Below are 19,149 nucleotides of genomic sequence, written 5' to 3'. Positions count from 1 at the left end.
TTCGAAAATTCTCTTCCATGCTTTTGTGATATTGTGTTGAAATAGGTGATTTTTTCCCTCGCAACAGCATGCTTAGTGAAATTCCTTAATTGCCTAGTACTGGAGGTGTGCTTCAGTTTTTTATTTTAAATATCTACGATGAGACTATCTCTTTCTTTCATAAGAAATTTGATTTTCTTTGTAATCCACGGCGTAAACGGTTTTTCTTTTACCTTTTTGGATAATAGCGGAGCATGTTTATTTATTAAAAATAATATATTCCTATTAAATATGTCAATCTTTTTATCTATATCTTGTGTATAATATATATTATCCCATGGTAGCTGTTCTGCGTCTAAGTTAAACTGATCGCGATTTATATTATTATAATTTCTATACTGGATGTATTTAACAGTATCACCTCCCTTGGCAAAATCCAAAACAGTATATACCATATTATGGTCCGAAATGACTGACGGAACTACTTACTGAACCTGATTTTTTATGATTGATGATTGGTTTGTTATAATAACATCAATGAGGCTAAAACTGTTTGCAGCAAAATTTAATTTCTAAAATGTCAACCTGTTATAATATAAAAATAAAATGAATAAAAAAAATGGCTTTTTAAAATATTCTGGAACGAATACAAATATAAGAAGGTATAGTCCCTTTAGGAAATTATATAACTCATTTTAATTTTTGATATTATACCTATATATTAATTATAAAAATAGCAAACTTAAAAATCAAAATTTAATTTTAATCTAATCCATAGATCATTGAGCAAAAAAAATATTTTGCTTAGAGTGAATTATAGGGGATATTACTATAGGTAATAATTTTAGTATTTACATACCATCAACAATCTCAAAAATAAAATAAGTATTTTGGAAATTGTAAATTAAACTTGATATCAAAATTGTTATCAATTAATATAACCTTTTCTCATACATAATTAAATAACATTATTTGCAAATACTTTAAGACCTTTAAGTGCAAGAATCTGGCCTTTTAATAAAATTATGTTTAAGAGAATAGTATAAGAGGCCTATAAATGTCCGCGACACTTATTTGCAATTTGTATAAAAAATATTAAAGATGGTTTTCCAAAAACCAAACGTTTAGTATTTCAACAAACTGTAGAAATTTCGTGAATAAGAACTATTAAATGTGAATAAGTCCCAAGTGAGTATTTTTTTCTTTATTTGCTTTAACCTGTATCTTCAACGATAAACATTGGTTTAAATGGATACACTGTGTATCTGTTATCATTGACAAGGTTTGAATACAACTAACTTTGGAAACTGGAGTCATATTAAAATTACTCTATTAATTTTTCTAGGATGGTCACATAATCAGCCCATCGGATCGTATATTATTTGAAAATAATAGTATGGCTCTACATTTTAAAAATACTACATTACAGGATGAAGGATATTATGAATGCAAAATATCTAACTCGGTGGGTCATATTTCTGCATCAGGGAATTTATTATTTAAAGGTAAGGAAAACCATATCATAAAAATTGTTTTTGATTTATTTATATATAGTTTTATTAGATATATATGAATATATTTTTTTAGTGAAACCTATATCTTTGACAGCATACTATTATGCGATTGGTACCTTCTTCACTCTCTTCATAGTTGCTCTTATTTACATAATTATAAGAATCAAGAAGGAAAGGGTGAGTATAATACTGAAAATAATGTTTTTTGCAATTTATCCTTGCATCTACAGCTAATGAAAGTCTCAAAGTTGATACAAAATGGTTATAAATGTGGTTGAAACCTATGACCTTTATGTATTTTCTCAATATCAGTTCTAAAATTGCGTCTTTTACTTCAGGAGTTCTTAGATTTACAAGCATTTTTGCATAAAGACTGGTTGATTTAAAATAAACTTAAACACTGAACTACTTTGGATAGCTCACTAGTTCCTCCGATAAAATATTTAAAAAAATATCAAGTCCATTCTTAAAGCAATTTTTAAGAGGGAATCCAATAATGAGCTTCAATTAGGCGTTGAACTTAACCTTCAAGGTTGGTATTACTAGATTAACGTTGTTTTCTTAACAAACACTTAACTCTGGTCCTGTCGATCACGAGAACCGAAAACTTTACGTTCAAGTACGAGAGTCACTGAATTGATTATAAGTAATTATAAGATTACAATTCACTAAATATTTTAATAATATTAATTATTATTTAATACTTTGCAAGTTGATAAAATTACAAGACGCCAACAAGTGGTTTGAAATATTCGTTAATCATAATAATAATATTAACTGCAAAGAATCATTATTCAATCATTATATTAACTAATTAGTAGCTTAACTCACCGATTGAAAACTTGCTGACAACTCAGCGTGTAAGACCATTGTCAAATAAAAGTAAAAGTTTTATTTTGAACCGTGTGCGATTTCGACTATTAAGAGTCATAATTTTAGCTAGTTTGAGAGATGATTTATTTATTTATTTTTTTTAACCATTTGAATTTTTTTAGTATTTGTAGCAAATCTATATACCACACATATTTAAATTTAAAAAATATTATCAATTTTGAGGTAAATAAAAAACCTATATTTTTATATACTTTCTGCAATAGTTAAATAAAAATATTATGAAATATTGTTTATGCCCATAAAATACTCTTATTATCTTAAAACATCTATTATTGGCATAATTTTTTTTACATTTAAGTCATACTTTGAGCTTAATATTTGTTCTCTTACACTTTTCGTTATTATTAGGTTGTTTTCAATCTTTTTCTGAAATATTTCTTTTGTTTTTAAAAGATCTGAAACTGTTAAATTTGCGACATATGTATAAACACCTCTAATAATACTATTTTATTTTGAAATAGAATTAAGATTAATAAAATTTGTTAGGCTGCGTTATTACTTTTGCATCTTAATTTAAAGAAAATTAACAACATAAAAAAATTAAATTATTTTAACAAGTTTTTGGAATTTAAGGAAAATTAAAGGTTTTCCCTCTATAGGATTTAATATTCTAATACACTTTTTTCAGCGTTTAAAAACATGGCTTCACAATAAGTTAATTTGATAAGAAATATACATACACTTAAGTAATTTTCTTACGTATTAAATAAATCATTAAATAAAAAATATAATATAATTTTAGGAGCTTCAAAGAAAATTAAAGCAATACGGTCTGGAAAATTTTCAAAATGGTAATCCGGAACATCTTAACCCGGAATTGGGACTTGACGATCAAGCACATTTGTTGCCGTATAAAAAAGATTTTGAATTTCCGAAGGAGCGGTTAAAATTTGGTAAGTTGTATAGTAAATTATTTTTTTCATTACGCATTACTAGTTTCACTAGGTTAGACACTGTTATTTTGAAACTATAACAACCTTTAAAGTTTTCAAAAAATATTTTTTAAATCTTATATATTAAAAATCAAGAAACATTATTTTCTATAGACAATACTTTTATTCCTAAAACTGATTTTTCCGTAAGAAACTTTCTCAAACGATTCGTTTTTTTTTCAGGATAACTTTGAAAAAGTGGCTGGCTAAGGGCTATGTTAATATTAAGCAAAATCGTACTACTCTCTCTCTCATATCTTCACTAAAAAATTAAATTGATGTATAATATTTAAATTGTTAAACAATTAATATTTACATCCTTAGACATAGGCAACAGTTCTCTACCCTTTCCACATAAGTTACACTTTATTACGGATTTAAGGCAGTAATTCCTTAAATCCGTATTTACTTTTAATGTCTAGTGATACTTTTCGTAAAGAAATATGAAAATATTGATGATTTAGCAGTTGCAAATTTCAAATTGGTAGAGTAATAATAATAATAAATAGTAATATAGTTATATAGTAGTAATAAAACCTTAATAAGTATGCAAAAGGGGTACAGGTATACGATTTCCGTAGTTTTCATTGGGAAATTAGTTCTTTTTACGGAGTGCAGGTAATACCACCCAGACTTTTTTCCTGTTTTGGGTCGGTTTATGAGCTTTTTTTTTTTCTTGTTACCCATAGAATAAACACTGAAAATGGTACGACAAGGGTATTGAAAGTTAAAATATTATAAATAATAAATAGATTTAATACATAATTAAGTTATTTAAAAAAATATATATAATTTTTGTCATCTGATAAAGAGCTGTGAAATAATAATTAAAAGGTTTGACCTTTTCTTGACCTTCTATGCTTTGGAAATTCTATTTGTCGTACCTTTCTTTCCTGCAATGGGTCTTTAAATGGTAGATTTTCTTATATCACTCATTCGGAACAATTATGTACAACTTCATATACAGCAAAACTAGGGTGGTCGTGTTTTAAACAATCATGCACTTTTAAAACAATAACTTTCTTATTGACTGTCAATGCAGGAGTATGAGCAATCAAACGATTATTATCGAACTTTATCTTTTTTTTCGCTTTATTCATTAACTAGGTAACGATTTTAAATATTTTTTTCTTAGAACATTGAAAGGCTAGAATTGGTATTGCCGTGGAACTATGGTCAGTTTGTTTGCTTTCAACATCTCTGATGCAATAATGCCAAATGCTTGTGTAGAAATGGCAAAAAAAACTTTATAATATCATAAAAATTTGTCACTTATTTTGACAGGCACGAAATAATACTATACCGTTCCTCTTTAATAAAATGAGTAAAGAAGCATTTTCTTTAATATGATATATGATAAGATATTCTATCAAGAGGTAAATATTCAAAGTAAAATGAATGCATTCAAAAAAGTAGTCCATTTTTCTCAAAGAGACCTCTTAATAATAAGAATTCGGAGATTGGAGGGACACAAAGTCAATGGCCTCAGAATATGATTATTTTCTAAAAAAGAGTTTTGAAACTGGATATAATGTGAACGTCAGCAATATTTTTTAATGTATTTATTTTTTGTTTTAACTTAAATGTTTGTGATGTTAAACGAATAGCTTTACCGATCTATGATGCCAGGGCGAAACACGTGTAATAGTTTTTTAAAAAATAAACATATTATGAGACCATTGACTTTGTGTCCCTCCAATCTCTGAATTTTTTAAATTAATGCAGATTACGTATAATTAAGAAAAAGGCAACAACATCGCAACACCGCTATCGTATTGTTGATTCCATCGACACAAGAAATCTTTACCAGTGACATCGTCAAAAAACATTTACATGATAAATATTTATTAATAATAGATTATGCTTTAAATTATAAACAATATTACCGTTTATGAACTCTTTATGCGTTTTTTTAACAAATTTCATTATAGTATAGGTACCTAATACGCCTATCTAATAAAAAGCATTTTTATGGAAATTAAACACTTTTTGTAATAATTACAGATTTCTTAATAAGTTTTTATTATTCTACGTTTATGATGACCTTTCTACCTTGATATGATGTAATGATATCGGTATTTACTTGTGAAAAGATCGGCTTGAATCGCCCTTTTTCCATGGTGCGGCACAAAGACACAAGTTTTTACTATCGTAACAATTCACAAAAACACTGAAATGATTCAACCTTTATCCATTTTTAACCAAAAACTAAAGAAAAAACACAGAACTTCACAAATACCAAATGTAAACGCAAAGCCGTTTGTCAAGACGACATTTCGCATGATGACATCAGCTTTTGCCTGAGGTGTTGCCATTTCAAATATTTTTTAGAAGCGGTTTTAGAAATAAGTATGTTAATAATTTTTTTTTGCTTTGAAGATGTTATTTTTGCTTTTAGAATAACATATATTTCTAATTTTTATTTTTAATCCAAATTAACATTATTATATAGCTTCCTTTTCCTTTCCTCTTTAAAAAATGCTTGTAAACTTAATAATAGAAAATCGATGAATATGTTTGTATACAAAACACCCCCCTTGCCTCTGTACACATGTTGAATTTAAACAAAAATTTCAAACAACTTTCAATGTTCTAAGATTTTTTTGCTATACCAAAAAGAAGCCTCATCTTATCATTATTTTAAATAATAAAACACCCTGTATGTGTTGAATCCGTAACTACACCCTGACAATTTTTTATAGGAGGTTAATACTGTTCTTTTTACTATTTTTAACGTTTTTCTAGTTAGTTATTATTTTCCATTATTTTGTGCTCAAAAAAATACTTTCCATTAAAATTTTTTATTACTCTATCTGCATTCATAAAACTATGAAATTCTAGGCGTAATGTCTCAAGGGCTTCTGTATTGGTTTTGTCAGTGATGTAAATAGCTCCGCACGTGCGGAGCTATTTACATCTGTGGTTTTGTTTTGACAAACTTATTTTAAATTACACAAGGTCTCGTGATATTACCGCTGGATACGAACATTTTATTAGGTTAGGATAATTGGTTTATGGTTAAGAGCGATATTAACTTCCTTTAAATTGGAACCTGTATATTTTTTTTTTAATATTTAAAAATTGCATAAAAATTATTATTTCCGCCATAACTCGAAATCCAATGAAAGTCCATATTTAACACTTATATTATAAAGCATTGTTATAGCCTTCATGAACAAAAACTTTATAACAAATCTAACGTCGCTTAACCCTTTCACTGCGCGGTGCTAAATTGAAGTGGTCGCCCAAAATTACCATTTTTTTGCGGCTTGCGAATATATTCGTCAAGAGCAGTTTGGTCCAATTTACCATATTCATAAATGATTTTTTTTATATCTACAGAAAAAAAATACAAAATAGTTTTCTAAATGCTAGTTTATTTTAATAAAGGTGATACACGTTCAATATGGTATCATAAAAAAACATTTTGGATGGGTTACATGATCTAAAAGTGTTTTTTTGTATGATATATTTCAAAACAGGGAACTATACAAAGTGCTACATCACAAATTGGACACATATATCTTGATTCGCGTCTTCTTTTATTTTTTGTACAAACGACGCATCGTTTTGTAGTGGACTTCTTTTGGGCAGTGGATGGAATGAAATTTGCAAAATGTCTTTCAGTTAGACGTAATTCTGAGTTCTCATCTAAAACTCTGCGACCTACCGTACGAGTGGAAACTGGTGTGTAAAATTTCGCGATAATTTGTTTAATCAGCATTAGATGAAAATCTTCAATTGACACATAATGCACGGTATTGCATTTATATAATTGGTAGGCATTCAAAACCGTGCAATCTAATAAGTGGAAAAATACTTTTTTGTACCATTTCATTGATTTGCGAACGCACTCTACAGAAGAAAGGAGCATATCTGATTTATCGACGGCACCCATGTGTTGATTATAATCAACAATGCAGCTGGGTTTCATGATCCTTCTTCCTGTTTGATGGTCTGTCTTTCCTATCTCCTCGACGTCAGGTTTATGGCAATTTGACAACATGCTAACTTCCCTTTTATCTTGGCATCTTACTGCAAGCAGGTTTTCAGTAGATCTATAAGTAAATCCTTCACCCTTTCGTAACTTCTCTGTGAATTTTGGCATGTTTTTCCTATTTTTCTTCACAGTACCACAAGCAGTTGTCTTGCTTTTATACAACGACTCAAACAAATTGGGGCTAGTGTACCAGTTATCCACGAATAAGGTGTGACCCTTTTCTAGGTAAGGCTCAAGTAAAGTCATTACTATGCTGCCAGATTTTCCAATATCAGCTCCATCAAATTCCTTTACGTTTGTCGAGGCACCAGTGTAGACAATAAAATCAAGTATATAACCCGTGTCACAGTCGCATAATAAAAAAATTTTACTCCAAACCGGTGTCTTTTCGATGGGATATATTGTCGAAAAAAACTCTACTTCTAAAAAGTAACAAACTTTCATCAATACATATATTCTTGAATAGACAAAATGCTTCTTTGAATTTATTTTTTAGATGGTCGATAACTAACCTTACTTTCTGAAAGGAATCTTTTTCTTCAGGTAAGGGACCATTATTATCAGTGAAGTGAAGTAATTTCGTTATTAGTAAAAATCTGTCTCTTTTCATAAGTCTGCTAAAAATTGGGGTTTTGGTAAATTCATCATTTGACCAATAAGAGTTTAATTTGTTTTTCTTTACATGTGGCATTAGTAATGCTACAGCAAAGTAAGAGTACATCTCCTTATATTCCACTGGCCGCCACCTCTTGATACGTGAATGTTCAGATTGGTCTTGCAATAATAAATAGTCGTAATATTTATTAGTTTCGGTCGCTATTTGTTCCACTAACTCTTGGGTAAAAAAAAATTCAAAATATTTTAAAGCTGAATTTTCCGTACCTTCGATTTTGCATCCACAATTTGTGCTGTCAAATTCATGTACCTTTCGGTCAAAAGCCTTAGTTGTCCACAAAAAGCTTCTCTCACTTTGAAACGCTGCAGCTTGCACTGGTTGATCACTACTGCTGTCTGAATCCTCACTTGACTCCACTAAGTTTGTTCTATTCGAAAAAAACTCCTCAATATTATTTTCTTCAGCGGGCGTTATAATGATGTCATCGTCTGGCCAATCGTCTTCATTCTAGAAGATAAAAAACCAATGTAGAAGCACGTAGATCGCGTACATCTCATAATTACAAAATATAAAGTAATAATCCTTTTTTTCTGTACTTATGTCAAGCTCCATCGGCTCGTCAATCTCGTCATATTCACTATCACTCCGAGCTAATATCTCTTCCAACTCCCTCTCTGTTAAATAGTTTACTACAAGTAGATTAATTAAATAGTTTACTACAACTACAAGCTAGAAAAACCTATGAAAATGCCAAATAAACAAACAAACGTACTGGTAAATAGCGGAACACTACACTAGATTATCACGCCACAAGACCTGTTACATCATATCCCAATCCTTCGGATACTTTGCGCAAGTCCCGCGTCCCGCGGCGGCAGCATGCGGTCGAGAGAGGCACGAAAACAACGCTTGCAAATATATTCGTCAGGATCAGTCCAATCCTATTTTTATTAGCGATGCGAGTTTACTCGTCTAGAGCAGTGTACGGCATAGCGAATAAATTTGTCCACAGCAGTTAAAGGGTTAAAGCTAATGTATATTAAAAAAGCATATTTAAAAAATCTTAAGACAAATATTTAAAAATAACCCTAATATAAAATATAACTAACAAATTTGTAAAAAAAGTAATTATAAGTTGTTGTTATTATTAACAACAGCGACTATATTATAGAAAAATCTATTTTACCACCAAGTTTTGTTGGATTCAAACCAAAGAAAAAATTATAAAATTTCCTTAGAGAACCGTTTCTTTATAGTAGGTAGACATTTCGACCTCTAGGAGGTCACTAAAATATTACAGATATTTAAAGTATTAAAAATTAAATATGTTAAATATTTTCAGATATTATATATTATGTAAATATATATTTTCAGATAGATATCTTTATTTTAAATTTAGCACGACATTTCGGATGGGAATCTCCAACTGATACCAGTTTACACTTGATAACTTTAAAAACTTATGCTAAATTTAAAATAAGGATAATGAAAGTAGAAATCTCTTGCCGTTTTTATTTTCAAATACAGAAAAAATCCTTTTTTCTGTATTTAAACCCTTACCCTTTTTAGTTTTAATTTCTTAATTGAAATGAGACGTCGTGTAGCTGAATTCGTTGATGTAATTTCAAAATAAATATGAATTCCAGAACTTCACTTTTTTTCTTTTTATATTTATTTGTATACTTTTAGGCAAAGTTTTGGGCTCTGGTGCTTTTGGAATAGTATATCGAGCTGAAGCAAAAGGAATTATTCCAGGAGAGCCTACCACAACTGTTGCTGTAAAAATGGTTCAGCCATCCGTTGAAGATCCTGTTTATCTCAAAGCTCTCGTATCGGAACTTAAAATTTTGGTTCATATAGGAAAACATCTTAATGTGGTTAATTTACTGGGAGCCTGCACCAAAGATGTAGTTAAAAGTAATTTTATCGTTCACAAAATTTAATTAAATATTTTATTTTATTAAATAGAGCAATTTTAATTAGACCAATTTTTTTTAGAGGAACTGTTTGTCATAGTAGAGTTTTGCCGTTTTGGTAATTTACAAAACTTTCTTTACAAACATCGAGCTTCATTTATAAATCAGTTGGACGGAAACAGTGGTACAATTAATTATAGCATCGGAATGGATTTCTTGGATAAATCTTATATGGTAACAAGTGATAACTGGTAAGAAATCTTAACAAAATTATTGCTAATTTTCCACTAAATAAAGTTATTATCCTAAACCAATAGAATAAGCAAAAAAGCGGTACCTTGAAAGAAAGGACCGGCCTTTATATCAAAACATTTATCTTACCCCGAAAAAGATAATTTGTCTCTTTTTCACAGTCTCAAAATTTATTTGGGACAACCACAGATGTTAAAATAAAAGACATATATGTCAAATAATACCAGGAAAACTAAAAAAAGAAAATATTTATGTTCACACATCTACAAGCAGAAAGAGTTCTAATAATAAGCTAAAAATGTTAAATAAGAATCCAATAATCATAGAAAAATAATGTTATTCATGTTTTCTTTCTTACGAGGTTTGCACGATAAATAAAATTAGAGAACTAAAACGGGAACAATACATTTTTAGACATATTTTTTTTTCCAAAAATATTGATGTAAGCTTTTAACTGATAATAAAATCTTATTCCACCTTCTTTCTTACTCTCAGTATTCCGAAACTTAAAATAGAAAATACTATTAGTTCACCGATTGAATATTAAAACAACTATAACTTCAAGAGAATTCAAACAATCGATATTCCAGTCACAAAATCTTTTGAAATTATTGTTTTTATAAGATTTTTAAATATTCAGATAAACAATGAAAAATTATAATAAAGTGAAAAATTTTTAAAAACATAGTTTATAAGAAATGCTAAGCATCTGGAAGTTAAATCACATACAGTATTACATTAGTACAAGTTACTTATAGGTATATAATATGTACTAGCTAAACGCTGGTCATAAATTTTAGTTTTCAATAAACAAATATTCAATGAAAAATGTTTTAATTAACATGTGCGCTAGGGTGATTATTACAAAATTAGAAAAATACAAAAATAAGAAGAAAATAAACTTAAATTATATTAGTTTATAGAAATACAAGTTTTTAGATAATTTATATAATTATTTGAAGCATTTTGCACAAACATTTAAAATAATTTTTTTGCAGTTTGACACCTCCAGCAAATTTGCAGCAGCATACACTACAATGTTCTTCGGCCACGGTAGAAAATTCTGCAGGTAATATATTTGATATTATTATAATAAGATAAATAAAAAATAGAAGTCATTTCTCATAATAATTAAATTCATTCTTCTATAGGCCGGTATAAATCAATAATGAGCAACAACAGTATCCAACCAGATTGGCGTCTATGCTATAAAGGTGATTATAAAGGTGAAGTTAAGCCAATTTGCACAAAGGATCTCATAACCTGGTCCTTTGAAATTGCCAGAGGAATGGAATACTTAGCATCCCGAAAAGTTTTACACGGTGATTTGGCTGCTAGGAATATTCTTTTGGCTGAGAATAATGTGGTTAAAATTTGCGATTTTGGTCTTGCCAAAACACTGTATAAGGATACTAACTACCAAAAGAAAGCTAACGTATGTATCTAAATTTAATGAATATGATTAACATAATAATAAGTTTGTGTGTAAGTTTTTTACAATGAAAAAGTTTAACCCCGCACATAGGAAAATTTAAAAAAGACTCTAACATAGAAATGGGAATTTCCAATATTTGGTTTTTATTATAACGTTGTTTTTCATTTTAGCTATAACTCCCCGAATGAATAAGATAACATAGGCTTACGATACAAATATCATTTTACAGACAAAATTATAATACATTTCTCACAGTTCGAAGGAATTAAGAGTAAGGCAAACTTAAATCGCAAATAAAATTAATTAATATATCTAGAGGAAACTTAAAAAAAAATAAATTTAAATTTAGTTAATATAGAAGAATATAGGTTCAAAAATTATGTAAAATTAATATGCAAAAATTTTAATAGAAGGTAATGCGATGGCAGTAGCCTTCGCTTAAGTAAACTCTCGTAGTGAAGAGTGAACCAGTTCTTTATTATCTGAAACCCGGCGGATAGACTTGGCCTTCTTTAAAAGCAAAATATTTGAAACATATTCTCTATTTTCTTAACTTCTTTTACCTCATTTACATTTTCTGATGCAATGATGACTAAATAATAGCTATACCCTGCCTCTAAATAATGAGTGGTAAAGAACTTTAAGAGGATTGATGTTTTTATAAGATTTGAAAATATATATGATAATTAAAAATTATAACATATATAAAAAACTTTGTTCTCATTTTTAAATCTTTGTGAGAGGTAAATTATAATAAATGATGTGTGATATACAGGGTGTTCAAGACAAGGATCCTAAGCATGGGGATCTCGGTACCTGTTGGAGATATAGCTTCGGTTAAATTAGGAAAAAGTTGTGCACTTTGAAGCGTATTTACATGCCGTTGAGAAACTTCAAAAATTTCCATGGCCTGCTGAGATATTTGGAAAAAACGGAAATTTGCCAATATCGATTTTATTTTTTTCCTGGCTTTATTTTAAAAGATATCAAAAAACTATTGACACTTTCTCATTGACACTTTTGATGTAGTACGTGATGGCGCTTTTAAATTTTATATCCGACGTTTCAAACTACTGGCATCCGTAGGTTTTTCCTGCTCAGTCTGTCTTATCCACTCTTCCTGCGTCAAAGCTCAAGAACTTTTTAGAGTGAAGCCATTGGTGTCATTCCAATCTTAGCCCCATCATGTAGGAACCACATATTCGATTTCACATTTAAATGAACATCTTCTTATAATTGTGACACATTGTGACTGATACAGACTGATACAACTCAGCGAATCAAAGATTCGTATTAAAACCCATATAATTTTGATAAAATTATCAACATAAATTTTGATAAACGGTAAAAACAGTAAAGAAAAAACGGTAAGAATTTACACGGCATTAACCCAAAATATCAAGATTTTTTTCTCTTTTATTATGCAATTTTTATATAGGTGATTTTTGGTATATCAACTCCTTTTGACAAGTACTACAAACAGTTATAATAAATGACTGAACTTTGAAAACGCCCTATATATTTGAAATAAATGGTTTTTAAGGCTTTCTAATAATACCCAATTTTTTATTTTGAAAATCTCACCTTCAATGCGTTTGTGAAGATAGTTTTTTTTTAGGAAAAATTACCTGTTAAGTGGATGGCCATTGAATCAATAAGTGATCGCATATTCTCTACACAATCTGATGTATGGTCATATGGTGTAGTTTTATGGGAACTATTTTCGTTAGCAAGAACTCCATTTCCAGGAATATCAGATATTGATATCTTATATAATAAATTAATTGATGGGTATCGAATGGATGCTCCTGCCTTCGCGCCCAAGGAGATGTAAATATATTTATTTTTTTCTTTATTTATAATATAATTATGGCTTTTATTTTTGTAGGTATGATTTGATGTTAAAATGTTGGAATGCTTCAGCTACGGACCGACCGACATTTGCCGATTTGGCGCAATCTATTGGTACTCTTTTAGAAGATAGTGTTAGAAAAGTGAGTTTTGTGGTGTTTGAGTTATAAAACCGTCGATTAATGTATTTATAAATAACTATATTAAAAACCAATATTTCTTTATCTCTTAGATTAACTTAGATAATTTTTAGCATTATATAGATCTTAACGACCCGTACCTAAAAATGAATACAGACAAATTGGATGAAGACTATTTGGCGATGCTAAATCCTCCGTCATTTAAAATGTTATCTTCGCCAGCTAGCTACTATACGAATTCAGATGTTTTATCGTCTAGGACGATTTGCGAGTCTGAAGGATATCTTAGCATGAGTCCAAATGACATATTTAGTCCTCGGCATCATGGTGTTTTCAGATTTGAATTTGAGAACCAAAAATCGGATGTATGTGACACAGGTAGTAAATTTATTAAAGTATCTAAGGAAATCCTACATTAGTTAAGAGTTTATTAGAAATATGTGCTCTTTACCAATGAGCTAAAAATTTGTCTTATTTGTTATTATGTCATATGAGTTTTAGTAAAACGCTTAACCGGTTCAGGATACCCTATAGCAATAAAACTTTTCAGAAAAAAATGTAGTAAAGAATTGTTAACATGATATTACGCAGAAAAATAACTAGTATACATATTTTTTATCTTAATAGCCTTTTCAATGTTCACGAAAAAAAAATATTTACAATTTTTAACCACTTATCGCAATTGCGGATGACTTATAAATTACTTAGTATATTTTACCTAAAAAGAAAAGAATATATGTCTTTTATCTTACCCTTTACTAAACTATTCCACTTATTTGATAATTGTAATTTTCCTTTTGAAATTTTAACTTAAAAATGTGCAAAGGAAGAATTACCAAAATATTAATTAAGCAATACTTACATACTTTTACCAACAATTGTACTGGGGTACCATAGGTACAGCCTGTCTCATACCTAGTCCGTCCAAGCTTAACAGTCCAAAAAAAATTTGCAGAAAAAAAGAGATGGCGAGAGAAAAAATTTGATCTTAATCCCTTACAAAGTAAATCCTGAAAAAGAGGATTTATATTTACATAAAAAATTGAGACGCTGAGGTATAACGAACATCAAATTTCCATTTACGAAAATTATATTTTCAAAATATATGCTGTCATAATACCTCGAAACTTTGTCGATCAAATAAATCCCATTACACTAGTGGATGATCAAATTTTATCCAAAATTTTAACCGATTACTTCAACCTGACATGTTTTAATATTCATAACTTGCTTCCCTGCACAAGAAGGAAGTGGCCGTCAATTACCTTTCAATACCACTCATAAGCAAAAAGAAGATCTGAGCAGTGAGAATATATATGATATATAGAAAATAATGTATCGGAAAATTAGGCTTTGCTCATACTTAATCTAGCGATAATTAATCCAGAAACCATAACCAATAAGCAAGCTCAGTAAATATTTAAAATGAATCATTCATTTTTATATACTTGCAGTATTTTGCTGTATGGAAATAGACATGTTTTTTAATAATATTAATGTCTAATATGATAGGTAAATTCATAAAAGAAATTAAAACTCTTATAGTATTTGTTATAGCCTTCGCTTGACTGATGTAGCCCGCTAATTTTCCCAGCTGTTGCTATCCCTTGACTGCACAATTGGATCAATAATTAATGTCAGGAAAAAAACTGTAACAGTTTAATAAGTGAAGTATCCGTGTTTTAATAAAAATATTAAAACGTATACAGGGATTTATAAATGTTTTAGGTATAAAGTTGAAAACTGAAGGATCAAAAAACATTGAATAGGGCTTTAATGTCATATTTTGTAGCTAATAAAAGATAGGAATCAAAAATCAATCATACATTTTGAAAATTTCGTCCTCGCCGCGTCATGTGATTCACTTTTAAAATGTAAATTTGATTGAACTACAATATTTTTTACTACTAAATTTAGTTATTAAATGACGGTCCCAACAATGCGGCTGGGTTTAAGTTCCAGAGTGTCCGATTAAGTTTCAAGTTAAGCGGATCTAGCATATATTGTATATTATAAATTACGTATAGTGGTTAATAAGTACAGCAAGAAAGCAAAAAAAAATTGAAATATTTTTCTTATTAATACTCTTTTCGATTAAGTTTTGATCCATTTGATATTCATCGCCTATATTCTAAAGTATGTGTTCATTTTTTCAGATGAAGCCAACCACCCACGCATCTCTTATCCATCAGAAGATTCAGAATCAGAAATAGGAGCAGATGGATATCTTACCCCAATAACGCAATTAAATGCAGTATCTAATGCGACTTACTTAACCTTACTTGAAAGACACAACAAATTGGCTAATTTAACCAAAATGAAAAGTAAAAGCCATGAAATAATATTAGATAGTCCAGATAATTATCTTTCCATGTCTCATTATAAAAATTTAGTTAATATGAAAAATATAGATAATCAGTTATGTATGAATGTATCAGATAGGTATGAACCTGTAAACTATGTTAATATGTCTTAACATATTAAATTTTTTTATCTATATCTAAAATATATTCCAGTCACGTCACTTAACTTTTCAAGTTTGTAGCCGAATAATTATTATTAAGAAAATATATTTTTAAATAGGAAATACGTACTGTTAATATTCTCTAAAAATACGAAAAAACTATTAGGCACAATTAAGATTATAAGATTTAAGAATTATAATTTTTATATAATACATATTTTTAGATTTATTTGGATACTCTCTTGAAAACTTTTCATTTTTTTAATGAATTGATGAATAATTGTATAGATCTTGTATACCTTGTACTTTAATCACGCCCTTTAGTAATACGACAAAAAAGCGATATTATATACAGTAACTTTATAATACATTTTTATCGTTAATTAAGGTCAAAATGTCTTGTAAATTTATGTATAAAATAACATATAACCAGTTTTTTAAATAAACGTTTTTTGATATTTGTTATTTAATAGGATATAATAAGAAATATTTAAGTTTATTAAAAAAAGTAATTTGTAGAGATCTCATTAAATATGTAATTTAATCTACTTAGAAAAATGGTTGGTGTACAATAATTATTACATATGATTAGTAAACTTGACAAAAAACTTTTTTCAATTAGTACCCTTCGGCGGCGACATTCACAATAATCAACTTAACACCTTGACTTATTTACTTTTTTTCAACTTTTTATTCCTAAACGTCTTGCATTTGTTAGTTGAATATTAGAAGACGATTTTGACCACCGAGTGTAGTTTTGTGAGGCTAACAATAACTACCCAAGTAACAATTTGCAGTCACCTAAGTTGAGATTACTCTTATTTTCACTAGTTGCAACGTTGTTTTCAGTGCAAAACCTAGTTGGTTTTGCAACGACGTTTACCTTCGACGTATTGCAACTGTTGTAAAACTCTGCTGTTTTTACAACGTATTTTTTTACTATAGATGGTAGCAGTAGTAATTTACACTTAAAACAACGACCTGCAGACGTACAATTTTTCGAATCAAAAACCCAGTAAGAACAACGTTACCTCATTGTTAGCGAATGGGTATTATACAATTGTATTGTATGTACATACATTGTACATTGCCTGATCGTCTGTGTTAAGCATTTTTCGCTGTAGAGGGAGCTTTTTCACATGTTAAGAGTTTCAGGAAGAAGATGAAAAACAAAGGAGAGAGAATAAGAGGAAGAAAAAATATTCAATTCAACATAACCTACTTAATCTATATTTTTATTTTTATTATTCATTTTTTGCTTGGAATTATTGGGATTTATTATTTTTGTTTTGCTTTAAAAAATGAAGAGATATAAAGACTTTAAATATTCTGCAACTTACTACAGACGCAAAAAAACTTGCAATGGAAGCAAAAATGCCTACAACCTGCTTACCTGAAGATGATATGGATTATGTAGAATCAAAGGAAGTGGCGGAAGATAGCAGTGAAAAGGTTTGTATTAAATTTTACATATTTTAAGTTTAAAAATACTGGGTTTACTTTTTGTAAATGGTTTCCTTCATGGTTCCTGTATCCTACTTTATGGCCTTTCTTTACACTAGAGACTAACCAGTTTAAAAAAAATGGTAAATTTTACAAAGTTTTATTTTTTAGGATTTATATAGCAGCAGCATTAATGTGAACTCAGAATGTAATGAACATTACATTCTCAGTTTATATATTTTTTGAAGAGCTTACGAATTCTTTTGCAAGGTTCTTTTGTTAAAGTTTTTGTTTATTAAAGTTTGTAAAAAAACGTGCTGCATACGCGCAACAAACTGCAAACAATAATTGAAATATTAAAGTTTTAGGTTAGGTCCATCCGGTCTTTCTCTTGCTTCAGGCCAACCAGGGATAACGATAGCGGGTTTCTTATGTAACCAATAAAAAAAATTACTTATTCTTTTTAGTTTTTGAAATCCGCTATAAGTTCAGGGCGCGCATGTTATTTAGGGCTAAAATAACATCTTTTCACAGTAAACTATGTTCCGTTTATAAATGAAGTGATTTTAAATTTTTCAAAACGGGTATTTTACCCGTTTAATTCACTATATCAAACTACATACAAAACAAATATTAATAAGGACTGTTCAAAAGATGGATTAAAAAGGTTGTATTTTTGGAGTAGCTGTCTACTGGAGTTATCTATTAGTTTATTGTTTAAAAATTAATTAATTTTTCTGTCGTTATGGCGTCCATCCGTTCAAAAATAAGTAACTCTAAAAACGTTGCAAAAGCATTTAGAAATTTAACGGGCAGTCATGGCGTAACGTTGAGACAACCAAAAAAATCTCTTTCAAATTGGTGTAAAACGGGGTTCTCTCTATGGTTAAGACAACGTAACAATGCAACGTTGCGTTGCAATTTGTAACGTTGTCGCGTCGAAAAATTGCTAATTGGGTATTTCTGATGAGGCCATTAAATTGACAAGTTAAAAGGCGAAATTGCCGATATTGGACAACCGAAAATCCTTATTGGACTCAAGAATACCAGCACAGCATCCTCAAAAAATATGTAGGCAGGTATTGTGAAAAATCGAATCCTTGGACCCTTTTTTCTTCGAAGAAACATTAAACGAAGAGCGCTACTTGGACTTTCTACACTTTGAACTTATCCCTGCTTTAGCTGTTTTTTCCCTGATCCGCAAAAGGCTGACATACCCAGTAATGAGATATAGTTTCAACAAGACAGGGCACCTCCTCACTTTGCCATCGCCGTTCGACAATCTTGATGCAACTTTTCCTATATTGAATGAAGAGGACTGATTGAGTGGGCACCAAGGTCACTGGATATAACTTCATTAGATTTTTTCTTAAGGAGCTATTTGAAGTCCAAAAGTTATGTGAATAGTACCAAATAATGTTGATGATTTAAAGCAAAGAATTCTACAAGATATTAGATTAATCAATCGGCAAGTGATTGAAAATGTGCAATTGGAAGTTATTTACCAACTTCAAAAATGTATTGAAGTAAATGGACGACGAATTGAATTTCAGTTGCAATAAATATTGTATAAATATTTATTTTTTAATGTCGTATGTTTCATTAGTGGATTACGTCAAATTTTCAAACCGCTGACTTTAGGCATATTGTATGCTAGGTATATAAAAAGTATTGAGATTATATCATAGAATTGTAAATTGTCATGATATACAG

At 29.4% G+C, this 19,149-nt stretch overlaps 1 protein-coding gene across 1 annotated transcript in view; it reads left to right on the top strand.

Annotated features, from left to right (window-relative positions):
- Window positions 1-16,194, top strand: part of LOC126735787 (vascular endothelial growth factor receptor 1-like) — a 58,113-nt gene extending 41,919 nt beyond the window's left edge. The window contains exons 15-25 of the mRNA XM_050439894.1: window positions 1,325-1,484; window positions 1,567-1,670; window positions 3,130-3,280; window positions 9,625-9,852; window positions 9,934-10,102; window positions 11,102-11,172; window positions 11,255-11,538; window positions 13,157-13,368; window positions 13,427-13,532; window positions 13,643-13,907; window positions 15,686-16,194. Of these exons, the coding sequence (XP_050295851.1) occupies window positions 1,325-1,484; window positions 1,567-1,670; window positions 3,130-3,280; window positions 9,625-9,852; window positions 9,934-10,102; window positions 11,102-11,172; window positions 11,255-11,538; window positions 13,157-13,368; window positions 13,427-13,532; window positions 13,643-13,907; window positions 15,686-16,005 (2,070 nt within the window). The 3' untranslated portion in view covers window positions 16,006-16,194. The remainder of the gene's footprint in view (window positions 1-1,324; window positions 1,485-1,566; window positions 1,671-3,129; window positions 3,281-9,624; window positions 9,853-9,933; window positions 10,103-11,101; window positions 11,173-11,254; window positions 11,539-13,156; window positions 13,369-13,426; window positions 13,533-13,642; window positions 13,908-15,685) is intronic.
- Window positions 16,195-19,149: the final 2,955 nt, after the last annotated feature.

The sequence above is a fragment of the Anthonomus grandis genome, chromosome 4 (genome assembly GCF_022605725.1).
Source record: "Anthonomus grandis grandis chromosome 4, icAntGran1.3, whole genome shotgun sequence".
Lineage (NCBI taxonomy): Eukaryota > Metazoa > Arthropoda > Insecta > Coleoptera > Curculionidae > Anthonomus > Anthonomus grandis.
The sequence above is the reverse complement of the archived record's forward strand: the minus strand, read 5'-3'. Positions and strand labels throughout refer to the sequence as shown.